General features: G+C 33.8%; 2 protein-coding genes across 3 annotated transcripts in view; one reads left to right on the forward strand and one right to left on the reverse strand.

The window, feature by feature from the left end:
* LOC132559559 (centrosomal protein 43-like) overlaps positions 1-10,266 on the reverse strand; it is a 29,708-nt gene extending 19,442 nt beyond the window's left edge. For both annotated transcript variants that reach the window (XM_060224190.1, XM_060224189.1), the window contains exons 1-6: positions 10,186-10,266; positions 9,081-9,134; positions 8,563-8,617; positions 8,151-8,239; positions 6,627-6,779; positions 5,961-5,999 (exon numbers count right to left, since the gene is read on the reverse strand). In XM_060224190.1, coding sequence (XP_060080173.1) covers positions 5,961-5,999; positions 6,627-6,779; positions 8,151-8,239; positions 8,563-8,617; positions 9,081-9,134; positions 10,186-10,266 — 471 coding nt within the window. The remainder of the gene's footprint in view (positions 1-5,960; positions 6,000-6,626; positions 6,780-8,150; positions 8,240-8,562; positions 8,618-9,080; positions 9,135-10,185) is intronic.
* A 386-nt stretch (positions 10,267-10,652) lies between these two features.
* Positions 10,653-18,661, forward strand: LOC132559558 (importin subunit alpha-1-like). Its single transcript, XM_060224188.1, has 11 exons — positions 10,653-10,688; positions 10,938-11,167; positions 12,265-12,396; positions 12,797-12,984; positions 13,406-13,578; positions 14,875-14,957; positions 15,354-15,564; positions 15,938-16,224; positions 16,372-16,554; positions 17,014-17,163; positions 17,885-18,661. Exons 2-11 carry the CDS (start codon positions 11,102-11,104, stop codon positions 17,978-17,980), a joined length of 1,569 nt encoding a protein of 522 aa, XP_060080171.1. The 5' UTR covers positions 10,653-10,688; positions 10,938-11,101; the 3' UTR covers positions 17,981-18,661.
* The last annotated feature ends 6,489 nt before the right edge of the window (positions 18,662-25,150 follow it).

Consider the following 25,150-nt stretch of genomic DNA (forward strand, 5'->3'; position numbering starts at 1 on the left):
ATTCATGTTTATAGTGTACATGTATAATTAAGTACATTAACTCGGCAGGATGTTATGTACCAGTATTTCTTTCATGGAGAAATGACACGTCAATCAATATAAAACAAGGTTACAATGTTACTCAATGAATTTGAAAACCAGAACAATACCATAGTTGACATTTAAATTTCCTATATAATTTAGAAGTTGTTATTTCGGAGGGCTTTTATTTTCACAAATATCGAGACTAGAATAACATTAGGAAAAAACATGAAAAAAAATCATACATAAAAAATAAGTGTATTATGATTTCCAAAAAAAAATGTTCCTTTTCTCTTCAAGTTCAATGAAAACCACAAAAATTTGCAAATAAGTGAAGAAAAATACAGAAAGAATAACTTGCAATAGTCTATACACATTTAAATAACAGAACAAGCAGTAATTATTGTTTTAATACAATGATCTGTGAAGCTATACAATAAGCAGTCATACAGGCATGTAGTATTTCTCGCTTCCAGGCATAATTATCTCAGCAGTATTGTTGATATGTGGCAATTTTATAATGTGCACAATAATGAAAAGGTCAAACACAAGCACCTGCTGAAAAATAATAAGTAAGGTGAAGCAACAGTAATTTTAGCAACAGTAGTTCACAAATGGATGTGCCAACTACAGGCCATGTTGTGACTTTAAGATCCCGCCTTTATTGAATTTTGAATCTATCCCATAAAAACAAAGTTTGAAAGAAATCATTCGAAATAAATGAAAACAAAGAGACCTACACAGGTACATGTTTTCATTCATAACACACCACACCTTCCCCTTTCCCATTATTCTCACATCTGTCCAATGTAGCAACAATTTTCCCCCAGTAAAATTCAAGACAAGATAAACTGAGTTATAAGTTTTCAATATATTATGGCAATTTCACATCTGACCCCTTGCCTTCACCACTATCTCTTTGATATAAGATTGAATAAGACATAAAGAATTTACTATACAATCACAGTATGACCACATTAAGTAAAAGTCCTAAGAAGAGTATGTGAAAGTGATCAGAAATATTTAATCATTTGACCCCTTCCTGTGACCTTGACCTTGACGTTAAGGAGTATAGACATGTTAAGAACATGCAACTAACTGCTAATAATACATGTTAATATGAAGCTCTTATATACTGCCTCATCACAGCAACACAGCTGCATCAAATTGGTTCCTAGATGAATTATATGTTGTTGTAGGGCAGTTTGCTACTAGGCATGTTCTCTCAACTCTCTGGATAGTAAACAGCCAAAGCTGCTATTTGACACTAAAAGCTTGAACACCAAATTTCCACCACTGCCCAATTATGTACTTATTTACAGCCGAGTAAACTGGAGCAAGCAGAGTAAAGCATCTTGTCCAAGGATACAACACCATGTCCATGCTGAGATTCGCACTAGTGACTACTCATCAAACCAATGTCCTACCATTAGCTAATAATAATCACAGTTAATTTTGAAGATTTATAATATAAAACCACATGCAGCCACAGAAGAGTACGGGTCAGAGGGAAGCTATAGACAAAACATAAATAGCCACAGCATTCATCAAAATAATATTGTCTTATTTAAATAAAGGAGAAAATTAAGAAAACACTTAAAAGGCCTTTGGGCATAACTTTAACTGACATCCCGTGTTAACAGATAATAGATCAGAAATCAAACAAATCTTATAAATATATACTAGCTCAATCAAGTTTCCTATTTACCAATAACTACCTGAGTATATCTAATCCCAAATTCACGACTTTGGTAAAGCAACTTATATGTTAAGGTCCATCAAGTATTTCATTCTAACCTATGTGGTTTTTGAGAAGATATTTGAAATTTGAATAATTTTTCCCTCTCCCTAAAATTCCTTAGGTATGGGGACCATACAATTTACAAGTTGGATTCACTTTTGGCCATGGAAGGTGTCAACAAAATTTCATGAACATCAGTTAAGGGTTTTTTGAAAAGACCAAAATTTCTTCTTTTTTCTTTTTTCACAAACATCTTTATCTGAAGAATCAGATGACTTAACTGAATATAATAAAAGCTATTACAATACAGTATAGCCTACCTCAAAAATATTTTTCAATAACAGAAAAATATATAGCATGGTTTTTGTCTATTGTACTGATGGTCTTTCAATCCTTTACCCAAAATCTTAACATTTTATTGGACGAAAAATCTTTAAATCAAAACATGTCAAGAAGCATTTTTTTTTTCAGTTTCTTTCAGTCAGACTTCGGGAATGGATAGTTAAACCCCATAGAAACCCAGAATCCAAATGTCAGTGTTCAAGCATAATTATATAGTGATATACTGACAACAATTGCAACAAAGTCCTACAATTCAAAAACAACACCAATGCTGGGCAGAGACAGGTATAGACAAGGATATACAGGATGTAAATCTATTTTTGGATTTCACTGACAACTAGTATACATTACAGAGGCTACATACAAGGAAGTTGTAACCAATCACTACAATAACACACAGACTTTTCACTCCAGTTAGATAGGTTTATTCTTAATAATATCACGTTACAACAGTAAAATAAAATTACATTACATCAGTGAAGTTGTAACCCCACCCATCTACCCAGTTTAATACCACCTTGTTCCATAAGTTCAATTAGCTAAACATTGAAGTGGTATATATATTTAAACTCCTCCTCCCCACTTTTACCTATGATCTAAATTGAGTTAAAATATTTGAAATGATTTAACACTGAAGTTATTCCAGGTCAAACACTGAAGATACATCAGAGAACTACACTGAAGTTATTCTAGGTCTAACACTGAAGTTATATCAGAGAACTACACTGAAGTTATTCCAGGTCTAACACTGAAGTTACATCAGAGAACTACACTGAAGTTATTGTAGGTCTAACACTGAAGTTATATCAGAGAACTACACTGAAGTTATTGTAGGTCTAACACTGAAGTAACATCAGAGAACTACACTGAAGTTATTGTAGGTCTAACACTGAAGTTATATCAGAGAACTACACTGAAGTTATTGTAGGTCTAACACTGAAGTTATATCAGAGAACTACACTGAAGTTATTCCAGGTCAAACACTGAAGATACATCAGAGAACTACACTGAAGTTATTGTAGGTCTAACACTGAAGTTATTCCAGGTCTAACACTAAAGTTATATCAGAGAACTACAGTGTAGTTATTGTAGGTCTAACACTAAAGTTATATCAGAGAACTGCACTGAAGTTATTGTAGGTCTAACACTGAAGTTATATCAGAGAACTACACTGAAGTTATTGTAGGTCTAACACTAAAGTTATATCAGAGAACTACACTGAAGTTATTGTAGGTCTAACACTAAAGTTATATCAGAGAACTACACTGAAGTTATTGTAGGTCTAACACTGAAGTTATATCAGAGAACTACACTGTAGTTATTGTAGGTCTAACACTGAAGTTATATCAGAGAACTACACTGTAGTTATTGTAGGTCTAACACTGAAGTAACATCAGAGAACTGCACTGAGGTTATTGTAGGTCTAACACTGAAGTTATTGTAGGTCTAACACTGAAGTAACATCAGAGAACTACACTGTAGTTATTGTAGGTCTAACACTGAAGTTATATCAGAGAACTGCACTGAAGTTATTGTAGGTCTAACACTGAAGTAACATCAGAGAACTACAGTGTAGTTATTGTAGGTCTAACACTAAAGTTATATCAGAGAACTACACTGTAGTTATTGTAGGTCTAACACTGAAGTAACATCAGAGAACTGCACTGAGGTTATTGTAGGTCTAACACTGAAGTTATTGTAGGTCTAACACTGAAGTAACATCAGAGAACTACACTGTAGTTATTGTAGGTCTAACACTGAAGTTATATCAGAGAACTGCACTGAAGTTATTGTAGGTCTAACACTGAAGTAACATCAGAGAACTACAGTGTAGTTATTGTAGGTCTAACACTGAAGTTATATCAGAGAACTACACTGAAGTTATTGTAGGTCTAACACTAAAGTTATATCAGAGAACTACACTGTAGTTATTGTAGGTCTAACACTAAAGTTATATCAGAGAACTACACTGAAGTTATTGTAGGTCTAACACTAAAGTTATATCAGAGAACTACAGTGTAGTTATTGTAGGTCTAACACTAAAGTTATATCAGAGAACTGCACTGAAGTTATTGTAGGTCTAACACTGAAGTTATATCAGAGAACTACACTGAAGTTATTGTAGGTCTAACACTAAAGTTATATCAGAGAACTACAGTGTAGTTATTGTAGGTCTAACACTGAAGTTATATCAGAGAACTGCACTGAAGTTATTGTAGGTCTAACACTAAAGTTATATCAGAGAACTACAGTGTAGTTATTGTAGGTCTAACACTGAAGTTATATCAGAGAACTGCACTGAAGTTATTGTAGGTCTAACACTGAAGTAACATCAGAGAACTGCACTGAGGTTATTGTAGGTCTAACACTAAAGTTATATCAGAGAACTACAGTGTAGTTATTGTAGGTCTAACACTAAAGTTATATCAGAGAACTACACTGTAGTTATTGTAGGTCTAACACTAAAGTTATATCAGAGAACTACACTGTAGTTATTGTAGGTCTAACACTGAAGTAACATCAGAGAACTGCACTGAGGTTATTGTAGGTCTAACACTGAAGTTATTGTAGGTCTAACACTGAAGTAACATCAGAGAACTACACTGTAGTTATTGTAGGTCTAACACTGAAGTTATATCAGAGAACTGCACTGAAGTTATTGTAGGTCTAACACTGAAGTAACATCAGAGAACTACAGTGTAGTTATTGTAGGTCTAACACTAAAGTTATATCAGAGAACTACACTGTAGTTATTGTAGGTCTAACACTGAAGTAACATCAGAGAACTGCACTGAGGTTATTGTAGGTCTAACACTGAAGTTATTGTAGGTCTAACACTGAAGTAACATCAGAGAACTACACTGTAGTTATTGTAGGTCTAACACTGAAGTTATATCAGAGAACTGCACTGAAGTTATTGTAGGTCTAACACTGAAGTAACATCAGAGAACTACAGTGTAGTTATTGTAGGTCTAACACTGAAGTTATATCAGAGAACTACACTGAAGTTATTGTAGGTCTAACACTAAAGTTATATCAGAGAACTACACTGTAGTTATTGTAGGTCTAACACTAAAGTTATATCAGAGAACTACACTGTAGTTATTGTAGGTCTAACACTAAAGTTATATCAGAGAACTACACTGTAGTTATTGTAGGTCTAACACTGAAGTAACATCAGAGAACTACACTGAAGTTATTGTAGGTCTAACACTGAAGTTATATCAGAGAACTACACTGAAGTTATTGTAGGTCTAACACTGAAGTTATATCAGAGAACTACACTGTAGTTATTGTAGGTCTAACACTGAAGTTATATCAGAGAACTACACTGAAGTTATAAGAGATCTACAATGTGTTCTATTGAAGATCTAAGTTAAGACTGCATCTGCATTTAATTACACTGGATTCCAAGCCTTACAATTGATTTGGTATTTTTACATGTGATCCCAAGCTGCACAAAGCTGTAATGGGTGTTTCTTACACTGTACTTTAATCAAACCAGTTGAAGTATAAAACACCTTACCACAGATATCAGTGTAAATATAGCATAACAGCTGTTACAACACAATAGTAAGGCATACTTCTGAACAAAATACACGTGGTGGAATTCTTTTCTTTCAAAAGTAACAAATTAAAGACGGAATGCATTTATGTTTAAACAGAAACAAATTTGGATAAAGAAAAACCTGAAGAAAGGAATGTTTTGGGTGAAAAAAATTAAATACCAGTCTGCATGCGAAAGCAATCCAATAACTCCAAAATTAATATAGACATATACATGCTATGGTAGCTCTACATGTAGCAGTACATACTATACAGTATACTAGATACAAGTGGGATAGAACTTGTATACCTTGGGTATGTTTGTATCACCTTCCCCTGAATCCCCCTCCTGTGCACCATAAACACAAGAAATGTCATGTTAGCCAAGACAAATCTGAATTCAGAAATCTAACAATTACTGATTAATTCATACCAAGCTAGTAAATCATAAATCAAGGTCTTCCTGGAAAGACACAGCTGTCATTTTTTTTCATTTAAAATAAAAAATACAAAGTTATTAGTAAACATACACATAAATGTATGGTAAAAGTTTGTTAAAATCTGTGATAACTTTGTGATCTCATTAATACAGACACAATATCTACATCAAATACTTTAAATTTTTAACAGATTGAAATTCTGCATTTATGCAATACAATAATCACAGTGGAACTTCTCCAAACCGACCACACATGAGACAGTTGGCTGGTTTAGGGTCAGTTTGGTTTGTCTGGTGATGTCAGCACTTATTAATGTTACACATCATTCCATGTATTGCCACTGCCTTGTTTTCTAGATGTGATTGGTTTTGAAAAGAATTGGTTTGGGAAAGTTGCACTGTAATTCAATGCTATAAATTTTGGTGCACTACAAATCACACAAATTGTAAAGATTAGTTTTTTGTTGGCAAATATAAGTATTGTTGATAGTTTAGATATCAAAGTACAAAATCTAACCAGTTAAGATCTCAACATACCTCTGTGGCTGACTTTGTCCGACTTTTCTGACCTCCGGTGCCCCCTTGGACCTGCCTGACTACCTCTGTAAATAATGGTGCCCGTGGTGGGCCATCATTGTCTGCTAAATTCAGCTCCCTTGCTAAATTGGCTCGACTCTCATTAGCTGGACCCTGAACCAGACAAGGAAATACACATAAAAGATCATTCTGGTGTCAGTAGACAATGCCATTCTTTTCTCTTTGAGAAATGATTTGGTGAAAGATTGGATAATGCTTTTAATTTTCACCTTGACCTCATGCATTTGATTCTAACCCCAGAACATCAGATGTTAAAAGTATGGATCCACATGCATTGCAACAAGGGTTTTCTGTAGGTACTATGATTTTCCTATGACACTATGGCTCTTTGTGTATGTCCATTTAGGCCAACAAATTGTTACCATCCGATAAGCCCATGTTCAGCAGAGTTACAACAATTGCTATTCAATTGTCCTACAATAAGACTGATGCCAGACTTTGAGTCAAACTTTGTATGCTGGATGCCTGATAATATTACAGGGTAAATATTATGCTTATTTTAAAATTGTTGTAACATACATTTTACAAGCTTATAGTAATTCAAGAATTCAAAACGTACTAGTTCAGAAAAGTAAAAATTTGTTTTGTGAAATTAATGTTTTAATGTATGCTGACATACTGAATTCGTCCTGCCGTAAAGGAAAAGTGTGTACTGAAAATTCAATTCAACCTCCCAAGCACACAAATATATCAGCTTTTTTATTTTTGCTGTCAAGTAAAGTTTCATGTATACAGCTATCTTTAAATACTTTTCAATCAGTGTGAGATTAGAATTAATGAAAAAATTACTACCAAAATAAAACAAAAGTTGGTGTTTTTTTTAAACCTTCTACAAATTTATCATAAATTAACAATTCATAAATGGACATTCAGGTGGCACTCAGAACATCAATTGAAAACTGTAAAGCCGGCCATATAAAATTTCAAAAAATCTTTGGATATTTAATACAGGGTTCCTGAGTTAACAATACAGTATCTTTGACACCTTTTATTTCAGACCAAATTACCTGGATAACAGATTTTCTGGACTGCCTATGATAGTAAAATGACCAGTCATGACAAAATTATATCCTTTTAAAAGATAAATACATTTCTGTATAATTTTTAGTGGTTACATATTTCTGTGTCAGGATATGCAAATATTTCTTATGCTGTAAAAATGGCTATCAAAGTAACATCTAAGTGTTTGTTTCTTGAAGTTTGTTTGTTGTTTTCCCAATTAAGAGCCACATGTAATCTGAAATAAATGTGCCACTATATTCCTGTTAACAAACATTGCCCTGTATTTTGACAGCTAAAGCAAGTATGAAACTCAGTGAATTTGAATGTGTTATTGTTTTGCACAGCATATTAGAATATTTAGCATTATCACATGAGAGCCTTGATGAATCCTGGTTTAGTTTTCAGATTATTAGGCATTGACACCTGGAGATTGTATTTATATAATTAAAATTGTATACTTACAATGCCCGCCTCAGGATCAAAAACTGCTAAAGTGAATTCTAAATTGAAAAACTCCAGAAATTCCCTCACAAGTGCAGCTGTTGTTCTTCCTGAAAAAGATTACAGACATGTAATTTGTGTAAGTTCAAAAACATGTTTCCTGTTTAAACATGGATTTTGAACAAAAAAATCTTTGCAAAATCCAAGTTTCCTGGAAGGCATTGTTTATCATTCATGCTTGAAAGATGAAAAAATGTTAATAAAATCAAGGATAAATAATTCTATTCAGTGAAGCGGTACCAAGTTTTCATCATTTATTAATGAATTTATTTTCTGAGTTCTATTCTATTTAAAGTGAGAATCTGAGATAATGGTCACAAGGTTTTAATCCCAATTATGTTTAAAAATTTATATTTGGATGTAGACAACTCACCTTCTTTAGTATTTAAGTATTTCTGCAGATCAGGATTAGCAAAAGGAGTTTTATTCTGAAATTAAGGATATAAAAGGTAGGTAGACACAATATTTTGGATTTTCATAAATTTCAACTTCCTCCTCTTTCTTTTTCATTCTTATTACTGGTAACACTTATTTTTCTTGTATCTAATTTACTTACAAACCGGCAACTTCTGATTGAGCCTGTCTTTAACACTGACAAATTAAATCTATAGGATCCACAATGACCCAAACCTAAAACGTTGTAGACTGACATGAGTATCACAGTATCAGGTTTCATAAATTCCTTGATTTTATTGTAAATGACTTGATTATCACGGAGTATGTATGGTCCACTGAAAGGCTGAATGCCATAATAGTGGATGTATAACCTACTGTGTAAATAAACAAATAAATTATGGACTGGCTTGATAAATTCTGATAGGCCACCTTTCATCTTTCCCTGTCATATAATAAATAAATATGTAGATCTTGTTTTAATGTATCTATTATTACCTGAACAGATCCTTGATCTTCCAAAGCTAAAAATACACTGGCTCGCAGTTGTGCCTGAAAAAAAGTGAAGTTAATCACACATTTAAAACACTTGCAACATGATAACTACAATACTTCAGCTCACTGGCTTATAAATGTATATCTTTATAACACAGAACTACTGACATAATTGACCAAAATGACAACAAGCTTTTGAGAATATAAGAAAGGTGTTGTCACCCGCAATTGATTCATCAAGATACTGAATGTAAACTAATTGTAATTCAAAGAATTAATATGGTTGCCTTATTTGCATGTTATTTAGTCAGTCTGATAGGTTTGATTGAATCAGGATTGCATTTACTAGTCATGAAACTATTCATATTCAATCAGAGATATAGACAAACTTGAATTAGTATTTTGTTTTAATTCTATCAGAAAATGGACAGATCCTTCCATGGTGACCACCTTTAACACTGGGTTCTGATCATATGTTGCTGACCACACTTGTGGATGACTAGTACTCATGATTCATACTGAACCAACTTTCTCTTTTGCAGATTAAGCTGGAGCAAAAAATAAGTCAACAGTTCAATGATAAAGACATCATTCTTGAGTAAAAATACAGACAAACACAGCCTACAACCATTTCACATAAAAACATATTGTGTGAATTGATGTGTCATGAAGCATGAAAGTGACATTTGAATCTGCTGTAAATAAGACAATGAAATACACATTATTTGAATTCTTCAATACTTTCTTGGCAATATGCCATTCCAATACTGGATCAAAGTCTGTGTATATCAGGGTAAATTTTCTTTTTTATCGATAAGACTTTAAATTGCTCTGTTACTATTATTTGATTTTGTGCAAAGTTTCTTTGGATTGTATGTTAATTTTTGTTCAGTAAACACTTTATGAATTATGACATATGGAACAAGAACTGTTAAAATAATCTCCAGCATACCGCGTGGAAGCCTGTCAGTGCATGCAACTTGCAGGCGTCTTTTTTGTACGGCCACTTGTCAGTGACGATGATGGTGTAACATTGAAAAGATGCACGCTCGTATCGAAAACCTTGTAACAAAATAAGCTGTCGATATGTTCCTTATCGGACACTTACCCTTATTTTACCGAGAACACCGTTAGTTTCTAACGTTTGAGCTACGAGGTCTCGGAGTTCGGTGTCTTCGTCTGCAGACATCTTGGTTGTTTGAAAACACTTGCCCTCTAACACTCGATAGAAATACTAAATAAACTTATCACATTCCTTTATTTCATGCAAGCTAACAATTTTTCTCATAATTTTATTACTCTTTAATAATGTACAAACTGTTGGAAAGAATGATATTATCAAAATGCTTAAATTTACTAATAAGATTTCTTTAGAGATTATGCCATTCGTGGCACATTGGATTTGTTCATAAGTGGCTTCGCTCAGATTTTCGGAATACACAAATACGGGTCAAGATATTGTGTTGTTGCTATAGTGACAACCAATCAAAACTCCGATCTAAAAATACTAACCAATTAATTTTGATTTAACAGGTTCTTTTTCAAAACAGCGGAAAATTCGAAGTCTTCTTGCCATCAGTCCTTGAACAAGCAGCTGTGATAGTCGAAAACGTGAGTATAAAATTTGCAGACTTGTTACATTTGAAACTGCAAGTATTAATTCATAAATATATATTTATAAAACAAACTTGTTTTCATCGTTTTTAAAAATTATCATCAGCTAATTCTTTTAAAACTTTTTTTTTCATTAGTTTTTACATCGTCCACGAGGACAAAAGATTCCTACGTGAAACTGAAAGCCTAAGCTGTATTGATTTTTGAATTTTTAACAATGTTTTTAATATATGATTTTATTTTCAGATTTCTAACTGTTGATGTAACAACGGGGCCAGAATTATTGAGATCAACGACATAAGAGACATCACGCGATCGATGATCATAAAACCCCAGAGCTTTATGTAAACTGTCTACAAATCAAATTGAAACAGCGATTTGAAAAAAGTGAAGACACGTACACTACCAAGATGCCTTCAAACGAAAATGCCAGCGCTCGTATGAAGACATACAAGAACAAAGGCAGAGATGTTGATGTAAATATTTCGACTCCTGATCATGATCAGTATTTGGCTCGATTAATCTCGGCAGTAAAAAAATATAGTCAAACGTCTTGATAGTTCTCGTGACCGCAATGTCTTTGATATCATGAGAAGGCTTTGTGAAAATAACATTAATTCAAATTCATTGTAATAATTAGTCGCTGCACATGTGCATTTTTATATTAGTTATCATTATTGCAAACTGAAAGACAGTTAAAAAAAAAGTTGCAAAATCGTAGTTTCCTGCTAGTCTTGGTTTCAAGCTTGATCAAGTCGGTCTTTCTGAAGATTTTTTGCCTTTGATAGCGCTGTTTAAACAATTAATAAATCTGGGACAATATATTATATGAACCCCCAAAAAAGTCTTTTTATATAGATGCCATATACAGTGCAGATACTTCATAGAGTTGAAACTAGTCTCGGAATCGCTTGAGTCAAATTAATTTTCAGGTCTCAAGTTTTTTCCTTCTATATATCTTTGCAATTTTAGTTCAGATGACTCAAATTTCATTGAGTCAAAATTTTGGTTGAGTCAAAGCGATTTTTCAATCCCTTCAATTATAAAGTAAGGGGAAAGTCATTTGTTTTGAAATTAATTGTTTTTGCGATGCATCAGCACACCTTTTGAAGCAACTAATTTTAAGTTAGTTTACTAAAGACAAGGATCTGGCACTTTGTCAGATTTAGTGTTTGTACAATTAATTCCATAAGATATGATTGTATATGTGCTTGGTCAGTAAGGGTAATGTACAGGTGTGCTAGATGGAACAATGAAAGTACAAATGTATTTGATTTAAGTTATGTTTTGCAGTTTGGATTAATAAACAAAGGAGAAAGTAGAAATTTCAAATATCAGATTAACGCTGTTTGCGTGCTATCTTATCCCTACTTTGTTCAATCATAATCAACATTGGGAAACTGATATCGTCAGCCTTATTTATACACTTCATTTGAGTTGAAATATTTTTCCACAGTCCCTTGAATTTCAAGATAACTAGTTTCAACTGTATATACTTTTGAATTGTTGTTACAAGTTGCTTCCATCAGTTTGAATATATAAATCAATTTGGTATTGAATTATTCATCCACAGGAAATGAGGAGGAGGAGAAATGAAGTATCGGTCGAGTTGAGAAAAGCAAAGAAAGATGACCAGTTACTGAAGAGAAGAAATGTTGCTGTTGATGATGAACCAACAAGTCCCCTTCAGGATGCAAGTAACAAGGTATCACAAAAAGATCACAGTAGCTTTAATGATATATAATCACTGGGCCAAAATCAAGCATCATTCCAATTCTTTAAATGTGAAAGATGAAAAATTCAAAAGCAAATTTTAAACTGGAAAGAAACCAATGTGATAAAATAGTGATTTCTGATAAATCCATAGTTCATAAGACAAGTTCTATAGATATTTCAAATGCCAGATTTCCATGAATTTGTTTCTTCAACTTGAACTGAGAAATCTATTACAAATATTCAGCTTTGATGTTTCAAGGAGGATGGAAATTTTGTCTTTTGTTCTAAGAATTTAATGTTTACACTATTTGAATGTAGCTATAGTGTGAAGACAGTCCAACAAGCTGCAAAAAATTGTGAAAGTTGTTAATTTGCGTTCTTTTTTTCAGACTAATGCAGTTAGCTTGACCTTGGTTGAAATTGTCAATGGTATAAATGGAAATGAACCACAACAGCAGATGCAATGTACACAGGCTGCTCGCAAACTTCTTTCGAAAGAGAGAAACCCACCTATTGATGACATCATCAGAACTGGGGTGATACCCAGGATGGTTGAATACCTTTCCCATAGTGATAGGTATGCATATAGCCAAACATTTATTAAATGATTCCAATTACAATAGCATCAAGCACATTTTAAAGTTGCAACCTCATGAAAGTTTACCGTTTTTGTTTAGATTTTATAAACCTGACAAATGTCAAGTTTTCAAAATGGTGACCATTTCCGTGATATATTTGAAACAGCTTATCAGAAAAAATGAGATGATACATAAATAAAAGACCTGCATTTGCTTTGACAGTTACAGAGGTTAGAGAAATGACTAGTTTCTATAGGTATCATACCATTTTAAATTATAGGAAATATGGGTCTCTCCGCATTCCATCCAAAAATAAAGATCATGGATAGTGTTTATCTTGATTTTTCCTTTTGTCACTTGATGGTAAGAAATAACCATTGTCTACCTTGATATTTTTATTCATTGATTTACTTTTTGTAGGCCTGATTTGCAATTTGAGGCTGCATGGGCGCTAACAAACATCGCATCAGGTACAAGTGATCAGACCAAGGCTGTTGTGAAGGCAGGGGCTGTGCCGCCATTTGTCAAACTGCTGTCCTCTCCACACCACAATGTATGTGAGCAAGCTGTCTGGGCCCTTGGCAACATTGCAGGTAAATGACAAAATATTGAAACAAAATAAGGGTCGTTATGTAATATTTCAATTATAATCAGTATTTTGATTAATGTTGGATGATTATGAAGCATATAATAGTGGTGTATAATTATCAGTTGTATGGAACAATCAGCTGAGAGGTGCTGATACACCTTGTACTGGTCAGCATAGGTAATTTAGGGGCTGTAATTAACATCTATCTAGTCGGCTGGTCACAAGCAGAATGTTATAATGGCACACTAATGGACATTTGTAGTCGGTAAATGCCAGAGAGTCCACTTGTATTGTTCTGAAAACTTAGGACTGTACATGGAATTTCACAGGGTATCGGGGTGATTTTACTGCACAGTTACCTTTTTCATTGTATATATAAAAGGAACGCCACACAGCTAGGTTGGTTAGTATTAGACTTGTGGGCTTATTCAACACCACAAGCTTTTCGTCTATGTTCTGCTCTGCCATTTGGCTATGATAGAGCGCATTGCTAAGATTGCTATACAGTACTGTATTTTGTAACTATGAGTAATAAAAGTTTAACTAGAACTTGGACAAGTTCTGTAAATACACAACATACAGTGGTACATCTTTTGAGAATTCTACACCAATTTTGATATTTTAAGAGGAGAATGCATCACCAGGTGCCTTGTAAAATATCCCTAATTTTGACTAGAATTTGGTTTTTATCACATAAATGCATCAGTGTAACAGATGCTTATTACCAGCAAGCTCTAGCTAGCAGTGAAACATTTTTAGTGTTCTAACGTCTGTCACAGCACAATATGGTGAAAACTGCTCTGGCTAGCACCACTGAACAAAGTCTTGAATCCTGACGGGGAAGGATATCTTTCAGCTAAATAGCCAACAGAATATTCATTGGCGTTTAAAAGTGTAGTCAGAAGAACCTCCATCACTCAATCATTAATCAGTATTGTAAATGCCTCTTCAATAAGATGACCAATGAAAACGGGTCTTGACAAGATATAATTTTTTATTTTGTATAATGTATATATAATTTAAATCTTCCATTGAAAGACACCATTCACTTGTTTGTCTTCTGTTATTTCTTGAAAATTAAACTTCTAAAACAATTAAATACAACAGAAAATGTGAATAAAATATAGAGGTCGCAAGACGCCAAGCTTTTCTTCGTGGCCTGATAATTCTTGCAGTTTTAAAACTTTTTTGAGCATATGACCACTTTCACATCAGCACATTCAGTATTTAGTCAGTATTTTAAAATGAGGCATATATGCTTTCATCTGTTTAAAAAAGAAGATTGCCAATTTATTTTCAGGCGATGGACCTGACCTGAGAGACTATGTGACCGAATCTGGGATCATTGAACCTTTACTACGACTGATCAAACCGGAGACTCCTGTAAGTAGAACTTGTTTCACAAACAACCTTCTTAGATGTTTCTGTTTGTTTCAGGAATACTTGTCTGGTGTGCTCCTGTCAATCATTACTTAGATTGTGAAGTTTATTTTTTAGTAGCATTAGTGATGTGTATTAGCATCTGTAAGTTATGCATCACTGAATGCCATACATATATTCTTCACATTTATAGCATGGCAAAGTGTTGTAATTGCTTGCAATTATGTCCTGATTTAAAAAAAAAAATAAAGTTAATACTGGTTGTAAAGTTATTTTATCATTTGAGAGTAGATTAATAGAAACTGACCTCTTTTTTCTTTAGCGAAATGTGATGACTGTGAAGGGTGTAAGAAATGTGTTTTGTTTGAAATTATAATCTGCAATGTCCACCTTCCACAGGCGGGTTTCTTGAGGAATGTAACGTGGACATTGTCCAACCTCTGCAGGAATAAGAACCCTCCACCAAAGTTCAAGGTTGTGCGACAGTTCCTCCCCACTCTGGCCAGACTTTTACAACACAGTGACCGTGAGGTTCTGACAGACACGTGCTGGGCACTTTCCTATCTCACAGATGGCACTAACGATAAAATCCAGGAAGTTGTAGACAGTGGTAGGTAGCATATTGCAGAACTTGTTTGGTTTCTAATTTAGATAATATGGAACACTACTTTCATAGAATTTACTTTACCTGCAGCTATCATTATTATATTAGGTATTTTTTGTAAATTCCTTTACCTCAAAATTGGTTACTTTTTTTCTTTTTTTGTAAATAGTTTATTAATCTGTGTGTTTTTTTTATTTGTTTTCACCTGGTTGCAATCTTTGTTCATACTGAAAATAGCCAATAAAAGGTTTGGTAGTGATTTATTGTGGTTATGTTTGGAAAACAAGATGCTTTGTATATGTTGGGAACTGTAAAATGTAACCAAGGTGAGATGTCAAGTGTGTGAATGGAGTGATTGTTTTTCTTTTATTTATTAAAGGTGTAGTACCTAGACTTGTACAGTTGTTGGGAAGCCCAGAAGTATCGGTGATAACACCGGCCCTCCGAGCCGTAGGTAACATTGTGACTGGCGATGATAGTCAGACACAAAATGTGATAGACCAGGGGGCACTAAAGGCATTCAAGAATCTCCTCACTCATAATAAGGTCAACATCCAGAAAGAAGCAGCATGGACGATATCCAACATCACAGCTGGTAACACACAACAGATCCAGTGTGTTATTGATGAAGAACTCCTTCCTTACACGCTCGAAATACTGATCAAAGTAAGTTTTAGTACGGCATAGTTTGCTTTTTTTTTCTTGTTTTTTCAAGAATTTGTAAAAGAAAATAATACATTGCAAGGAACAATGCTTTTGACCACAAATTACAAGTGATAATTTTTCTAAGGTGTTTTTGTTGCTGTTTTGAAGGGTGACTACAAGAGCCAGAAAGAGGCAGTGTGGGCTATCACAAACCTGACATCAGGAGGCACAGTGGAACAAATAGCATACTTGGTCCAACTTGGGGCCATTAAGCCTCTTTGTGATCTCCTTACAGTAAAGGAAGCAAAAGTCATACTTGTCATCCTTGATGCTATTGGTAACATTCTAATGGTAAGTCATCAATGAAATTGGCTTCTATCTCCATTCAATGACATCACATTTTCAACATCTGAAAATTGATTTTAACAAAGAAATACAGAATTATTCAGAAAAAAACGTCCTATACCATCTGTCTCAGTCACAAACAAGTGACTGAGAAGTTCGCTTAAAAAAGAATTGGTACCATCATGTACTGGTGTATGGATATGCTTCATTTGGGGTTGTTTTTTTTTTTTTTTTTTTCATCCTAATATAAGCTGCATGCCAGACCCCGGAGAGGAAAAGTCCTAGCTTATAAACTGGAAAATGCAGTACCGCTTTTGTACCCTCTACTTTGGTTTATCAAATGATATTGTTGTGTTGTTGAGGATACAAATATGAATAATCTGAGGTACACTCATCACATAAATACAGGTACATATTTTGATGACTATGAACTTAATTAATGAAGTAGTTTCACCTCTGATTCAGGCTGCAGAGAAGATCGGCCAACAAGAAGTGGTATGTGTAATGATTGAGGAGTCCAGTGGTCTGGACAAGATAGAGAACCTTCAGAACCATGAAAACGAGCAGGTGTACAAGGCAGCATTAGAACTTATAGAGAAATACTTTGCTGACGAGGTATGTTGAAACCTATTTCATTACCATATCCTACCAATTCTGAAATAGCAGTATGTGTTTTTAAAAACATTGATGCTTTTTCCTTAATTGTTACTAGCTGATCAGCTTTGAAAACTATTTGTTGATTTGATAATTATCCTAGTTTGGTAATATAATTAACAAATTTTAAGTCATAAAGTCTAAAGATGTATCTAGTGTAGAATATCTAAGTATATGAATATTACCTTAAAAATATAATGTATCGGAGGGCACTGTACAAAAACGAACTTCAATTAAGTCTGTCTGGGAAGGTAAAACAACTTGTATCGAGACCTACCTCTGTATAACAGCTTCCTGTTCTATAAAAGCCTACCTAGGTAAAATGACTGTCAGTGAAGGCCTGGTTCTGTACGACAACTTCCTGTCTACAAAGCCTTAATTCTTTATAATAACTTCCTGTTCTTCCTTTCCTTTCTATAAAGACTACGTCTATGGAACAAATTCCTGTATGTGAAAGACAATTGTTTTGGTTCTGTATTAACCCATGGCCACTCTTTAACTGCTCCTGAATTGGCTTTACCAGGTTTGGATTGTATTATAACTATGTATTCTGTCAACAAATTTCACTGAAAACTGATTTTTTCTTACTAGAATAATATGTATATACTTCATATCTTTCTATATCCATTTTCTTGCACTTCATATAATGTGATCACTTACATGGACAATATATTTTAAATAGGGAGAAGACCAGAGCCTTGCCCCAGCAAGCACAGACGGCAATGCCTACCAGTTCAATGCTGCCACAACCATACCCCAGCAGGGCTTCTCTTTCTGACTTTTGTCTCTGGAAGGTACGCCCACTTTGGAACAGCAGTACTGGGGACTGGAAGACATCTTCATTCCAGGACAGGGCACAGCAACCATGTCTCCCTCTTGGGGTGGACAGAAAACGGCAATCATGTGATAATTTATATGGACTAACTTTCTTTCCACACATTTAGCCTGTTTGTTAATGGGCATACTGTGAGAAAGATTGCAACCATGTCCCTCTGTGATGTGCTAAATCAGAGTTTCGATGTGTATAGAATTTTTACCTCATGCTCTACGTCGGCATCCTTACACAGTGCTATCAACTTTTTTGATGTGTAACAACAATTTTGATATATCTAGTTATCGGATATGGTTTAAATTTCAGGAACTAGTGTAACCTCTAAAAGTTATTGGTATATATGAATAGTACTATAAACTGTTAAAATTGAAATATGTTTTAAAACAAATTTCCATGAAAGTGCTGGTGTAGGACATTTGTGTATTGGCAATATTTGAGAAAATTCTAGATTTGTTAACATTTTTCATATTTATATCATACTTTTGTAATGTGCAATTTGATTATTGTACATAAAATTTCCAAGTGCTTCTTTACTTGTATTTACAAGATGCATAATAATGTTTCTTAATTACATGCATTTAAGACCATATATAGAAATTAGTATCAATTTCATTTTTACACAAGGTATCCAACGCCAAACAGAAGGTTGATGTTTTGTATTTGTGAAAAAGAATGTTATTTCTGAATTTTTCAACAGATATTATTTCACATTTTAAGCAAAATGCTTAACAAGTGTCTATTGCTTCAATGATTTTTGAAACATTTGAACCAAGAATTAAGACACTTGTTTCAGTAATAATTTTCCCTACAATTTGTTTATAATATAATAAGGCCTTGTTTAATGATGTAAGATTGTTATAATTCTATGTTGATTTACTTGGTCATGAGTTTGTATTGCTGTAAGATCATTTTCATGTTTTTGATGGAATTTTTATTTTTGCGTCTTCCGAACTATCTACTTCTGTCTATCTCTCCTATCTGAGCCTGTTTTGTATTTTACTGTAAAAAGTTTACAGAACAGATATACAATATTTTACACCATTCCATTACCTGTACACGGGTGATTGGCCATAGTGTTAAAAATAAACACTATTACATCTTTTTTTGTGTTTGTCAATTCATTAATCATACATGTACCTCCTGGGTGTACTGAAATCAGCTCATATAAGAGTAGACAAATTCTATCCCTGAACTTGTGAATCAATAAAAAAACTAAACAAGACTAGATGTACATGCAGGTGTGGACAAATTCAGGTTGACATGCAAAACTGGTCACTTACTAGACAATAACCTTGTAGCAAGTTTCTATGATTATAAAGGCACTTAGCTAGTCAGCTCTTGGAACAAATGTATTCCAGCTCCATCAGATGATATGAGAAATTAAATTTAGTTTGACACATCAATGGTTTCCAAAATCATTTCTTCTAAGATGTGATGAAGGATTCTTTTTGGTCATAATTAGACGGATTTAGATGAAAATTGCTATAAAAAAGTTAGGGGATAATGTACATTAATAGTTTTAACCAAAAGTATAATTTGATGATTCCTGTCCTGACTATCGAACCACTTCAATTACACAGTATAAATTTTTAGGTCAACTGATATGCATTTAATTTTGTTTGCCATGGTAACCTGGTCCCTAAAATGCAGATTTTCAGGATTTTGTCTGCCTAGACAATGTTGTAACTAATTGACCTAAGAAGTGTTTCTGAAAACCCTTACCATGGAAATGTGATGGAAGTTTCTAAATCTTTTGTTCGAAAGTTTGAAAGGGGCAGATAAATACAAAAATATACATAATTGTAGACAATAAATGACATAATTAATTGTATAAACAATAACTGGTAGAGATTGACTATTTTCTACCACTTGTCACGGTATCAAAATGACGGGCAATATATGAGGTAATATCTTGTGGCTGCAAGAAAAAAGTTCCTCGGAACTGTATGTCGCCTGCATAAAGTGTCGCGGTCACCCAGAAATTGAATTGGATGTCAAAATAATCTGTACCCTTCCAACAAGAAGCCATATACCAAATTTCATTTCAATAACTCAAGGATAACCAAAAGAAAGTCCGGAAAACCATATTCCCAGAGAATTTTCTGAGTTCAAAGGGGCATTACTCTGGTAAGAAGGGTCACAGACAGCCGGAAAGCGAACTTAATCTGTACCCTTCCAACAAGAAGCCACATACTAAATTTCACTTTGATAACTCAAAGCATAATCGAAAAAAGTCCAGAAAACTTTCGTACGGACGCCGCCGACGCGTGACGACGGACAAAGTGATCCCTAAGTGTCCGCCAGCTCTGCAGGTGACAATAACTGGTAGAGATTGACCATTTTTGACCAAATGTCACAGCATCAAAATGAAGGCCTCTGATTAGTTATATTCTGATATTGTGAGCCAAATAAAGTCAAACTACAACATTTAGGTGTTCATACAACCATTCTTTCCAAAATCAAAGTCGCCGTGGTAAGCTGATCACTAGGAAAGGGTGCAGGAGGTACAGTAGAGAAGATAAATTATAACTAAATGTGTTTTCAGCTTAAACACCCATCAAATAAGGTCGGTTTAACAATTTATAGAAATATCACATTCTAATATCAAACTTTTTTAAAGACTGGTATCAATACATAAAATCTATAATCCATAATCACCATCAGATGTGATAAAATCCAGCATCTGTAACTTTTGTCTCCATATGAATATACTTGTATCCGGCAATGGGTTAATGCCTAGTAAGAAATCATTGATTACAATTAAGTTATGAAAACGAGACGAGGTTATACTGCTTTATTGATTGCATGAGAGACAAAATTTATGGTTCAAAATGATTCAGGAAGGAATGGATGGCAAAATGGTAAAAAAAAAAAACAGATCATTGTATGGTAATGCGAGATGCTGTGAAAAGGATTATGGCTTAACCAATTTTTTCAAACGGATTATTCCAAGGCGAAATTCTGTCAGGAATACTATTTACATTGTACGTTAATGATTTAGATTTTATCAAAAGTAATAATACATCAATAGTAATACAAACAATTAACTTATTTTTACTTATGTAGACATACGATATGGTTATAATGTCTGGAACTACAGATAGTGCAACAGATGCCCTTCTCCTTACAGGCATATACAATTGTCTTACAGTTAATGTTATAACTAAAATAGTTGTACAAGTATTTAGAAACACAAGAAGAATGAAAAATGATAGGTGGTTTTAAAATAATGAAGAAATTTTAATAATTTAGGGCTTACCTTAAATTATAATGGCAATTTCTTTAATTTAATTTCTGGAAAAAAAAATTTCAGAACAGGGCCGCAAAGCACTATCGTCATTGATAAATGTATGTAAGAGCATTTTTGGTGTAGCAATGGTTAAAACACTGTTGAAAGGCATATTCCAAGTAGATGAAACACTGTATCTAACAGTATATGATGAAAAAATAACCATGTAAGATATCTTTATATTTCCTTGACTCTCTTACAATAGAATACTGTGACAAAATTTAGTCAAGCAGGGGGCGAGAGGGAGTCTGAGCTCAGTTTACTTCTCTAGCTACTTCAGCATTTTGTGTCATGTGACCCATTTTGGTATTTGAAATCAGTGATTAATATGACATTACAAATGTTACATTAGAGACATAATCGGTATAGACATTCCTGTTGTCAGGGATGACATGGAAAAGCAGGTTTCCTGCCATTTTTCAAACATAATTGACCATATGATAATGAGAATATGAAATTTGTCTCCATCACATATGTGATTTATAAAGCTCATGAATAAGTTTTTATTTTAGCTTGTCAGAGGCTTGCTAAGTTCCATGAGCAGATTTGATTCACACTCATATGATGGCATTACACCAAGGTCAACACCCGGTTAGCTTTGTAGTGGTCATCGGTCAAGGTTAAAGGTCACCCTTGATTCCTGTGGAAATAAATAAAATCTTGTATACAAGATATTTCACGGACCACTGGACTTAATTTTACATTCAAAACAAAGCAAAATGCAATATCAGGTCTACATCTGATTAGATTTGGGTGGTGATCAGTCAAGATTGAAGGTCATAGGTCAAACCTGACCACTTTTGAAATATGAATCTAGTGTGAAGTTATATAAAACCATTGACAAAATTTTCACACCAAGGTCTAAACCTGATGTTGGTCGAGATTAAAGAGCAAAGCTCTGACTCCATTTATTACTGTTCAGGGACGGAGCTCCCTGTTGTTATGTCTCTTCAGTAAAATATTTGACAACGATCTTCCTATCTCCATTGGTAAGGAACGCGATACTTTCTACTGTATACTTACAGCAGTGAGAGTAGCGAAGTTATATTGTTGAAAGCAGGTGGGGAGGGAGGGTGGTATGTTATCCTTGTCCTTCTGGTTCGGAATTATATATTTATGGCAATATCTCAAACGAGTTCGTGTTTGAGGGTTCTTCTGTAAATGTCAAATAACACTCTAATTTGGAACAGTAGTGTTATTAAACCGAAAGGTTCCTGATTTAAAGTACAAAAATGTATCTGTCATAATTGTACGTGGGTTTGATGTGTGTTATTTGTACATTGTGATCCACCTTTTCATATCACATCATTAGACAGTTTGCCGCTGATCATGTCGATAATGTTTTAGCTGTCTATCAGTACAACCTTCCAAACGTCCTTTTGGGATGCCATGGTGATGTAATGGTTATACAGTTTGGAAATTCTTGGCTAGGCGATTTGGTGTCGTAGATCCTGAGTTTAAGGCTCGGACAGGTCACAAGTGTAAAATGGTCTTAATCTTTCGTCATTAGTGTTACAGCGTCAATTTTTTTTTATCTATATATACAGATCAGTGATTAGGATAGTATTACATTGTATCATCTTTAAGGAATGAAATATGATATGGTGAAGACAGAGACGTATATATCACATCTCTGGGTGAAGATGGTTTGTATATATGTTAATATATTTTGTTTATTATTGATTGAAGCACGGGAGGTAACTCCAGTGTATGATGGGCCTCGGTAGTTCTGTCTTTTTTACAGAAAGGAAAATATATTACTAATGAGACATTAACAGAATATGTTGTTCTTTGGACTGAAATGGCTTTTTTTCCTAAAAATAACTACATGAAATTGTATATTCTTCTTGATTATTGTAAATATAGATACATATACATGTAAATCATTTCAATGTAGCACGTGTGATTTCTGAATTGATGATAATTTTGTGAAAACAAATACATGATAGAAATTGGTATAAAAAAGTTATAAAGAATACAGGACTCTCTTATCATTCATTAGCTTAATCACTCTCTATAAACGGATATGAAACATTTTGTCTATACTATTGAGAAGGGATAACATTGTTCCCTGAACAATAAGTTATGTTCAGTTTTGAGAGTGATCAGAAATGAAATGAAATGGCAGATAAGTATCTTTCCTGATATTGTGTTGAAGAACGGGAGGGATCTTTCTAAAATCTAACCAAAATCTTAATACTTACTAATGCCTTTTGAACTTTTGAATTATCAAAAAAGATATGGATTAATTAATCAATTTCCCTGATTTTTGTTATTAGACTAAGAGTGAGAGTTATAAGCTAGTAAATTAATACATATCTATGTAGTTGGATAATTCCTTTTATTACATAAAACTGTAAGCCAGTTCACTGAGCCGATACTGACAAAACGATCTGTAGAGTGTGGTCTTCATTTTGACAATTAAGTTTGTGTATACTTGGTACTAGTATTTCTCCGGAAAACAGGATTGTTAGTTCGCCTAACCAAATTGTAAGTACTGACTGGAACTTCTCTGTCATACATCAATTCGGCATCAACTTTTAACTTTATACACAGTTCTCTGAATGACAGAGAGGAATGCTATTTTTTTCTGAAGAATTTACTTTATATTTCCTTAATTCTGACATCAAAACAACAAACGATCTGTTGTCATATAAACGGTCACCATGACAACATAAGATTTAATGCAGCAGAAACAACCGCTATGGCAACATAAGATCAATATGATATATCCTGCAACGATACAAAAGGTCAAATGACAACATGATATCGCCTGATAGTCATAAAGATACTGTTGATAAACCGTACGTAACGTCAGGCCGTATATCTGTGCGTAGACAATCTTTGAAAGCTCCCAAGCCGAACGAGTTTGATAATTTCTATTCCACGTGTTTGAAACACATCAATAAAATAAAAGATTATCTGTGTATAACTAATTTGAAAACTTATATTAAATGTTTCACTGGCGATCTTGATAAATTGCCCTCCGTTGTCTGTTATATCAATGAACATTGGTCAACTCAAGACCATAAGAAAGGGTGCGGCTTATATTCCGATGCAGCTAATATGTGGATCAAATCCGGTAAAATCGTTAAAAACTGACTTTGTGGCTTATATAAGGGTACGGTTTATAACTCGGAAATTACGTTGGAATCTTCCCTCTCGATCAGTTTTGATCTCAAACGATCAATCAATCGAAACCAGTGATTATTCTAATCTTGATACGATTTAGTACAAACACAAAAACAGATTTTGTTTATTTTATTCATATCTACAACAAATTATTTCCAAAGCTGTGTATATTTCAAGTTGTGAGATATTTTCACTAACGAAATAATATTGATAATAAAGAATGTATAAACTAAATATTGAATTAGCTGTTGGTATATAAATGCCCAGTTAAATGCATGTGTTAGTGTTTGCAAATATGTGTGAAGCATCTACATATGCACTTACTTTCAAATATATGAGTTATGTGATAAAATGTATCTTAAACTTGTTTTCATTTCATATGAGATTTCATGAAACTTATAATTTAAACTGCTTGGCTCACAAGAAAAACAAGAGTATCAGTGACACTGATTAATGTTCCCGAAAACAAACTGATAATACTCAACATTTTAACAAAGGGCAACAATTATCTCATTAAAGTGTTGCTGGCCCTGACATTGGTACACTACACATCTGCTAAGTCTAGCCAATGTACACATAAAGGTTCATTATCCTAGTTTAATTGGAGGCAAAGTCGGCTCTGGTCAAGGAAATTTTAAGGAGTTACTGGCCCTGATATTTGTACATTGCACATCATCTGATTATGAACAATGCAT

The sequence above is a fragment of the Ylistrum balloti genome, unplaced genomic scaffold (genome assembly GCF_031769215.1).
Source record: "Ylistrum balloti isolate Yb309-2 unplaced genomic scaffold, AGI_CSIRO_Ybal_v1 Utg370932, whole genome shotgun sequence".
Lineage (NCBI taxonomy): Eukaryota > Metazoa > Mollusca > Bivalvia > Pectinida > Pectinidae > Ylistrum > Ylistrum balloti.

Coding starts and splice junctions, on each gene's coding strand:
- LOC132559558 (XM_060224188.1), top strand. CDS start 11,102: ATGCCTTCAAACGAAAATGCCAGCGCTCGTATGAAGACATACAAGAAC. Junction 12,397..12,796: donor TTCAGGATGCAAGTAACAAG/GTATCACAAAAA, acceptor TCTTTTTTTCAG/ACTAATGCAGTTAGCTTGAC. Junction 14,958..15,353: donor TGATCAAACCGGAGACTCCT/GTAAGTAGAACT, acceptor CACCTTCCACAG/GCGGGTTTCTTGAGGAATGT.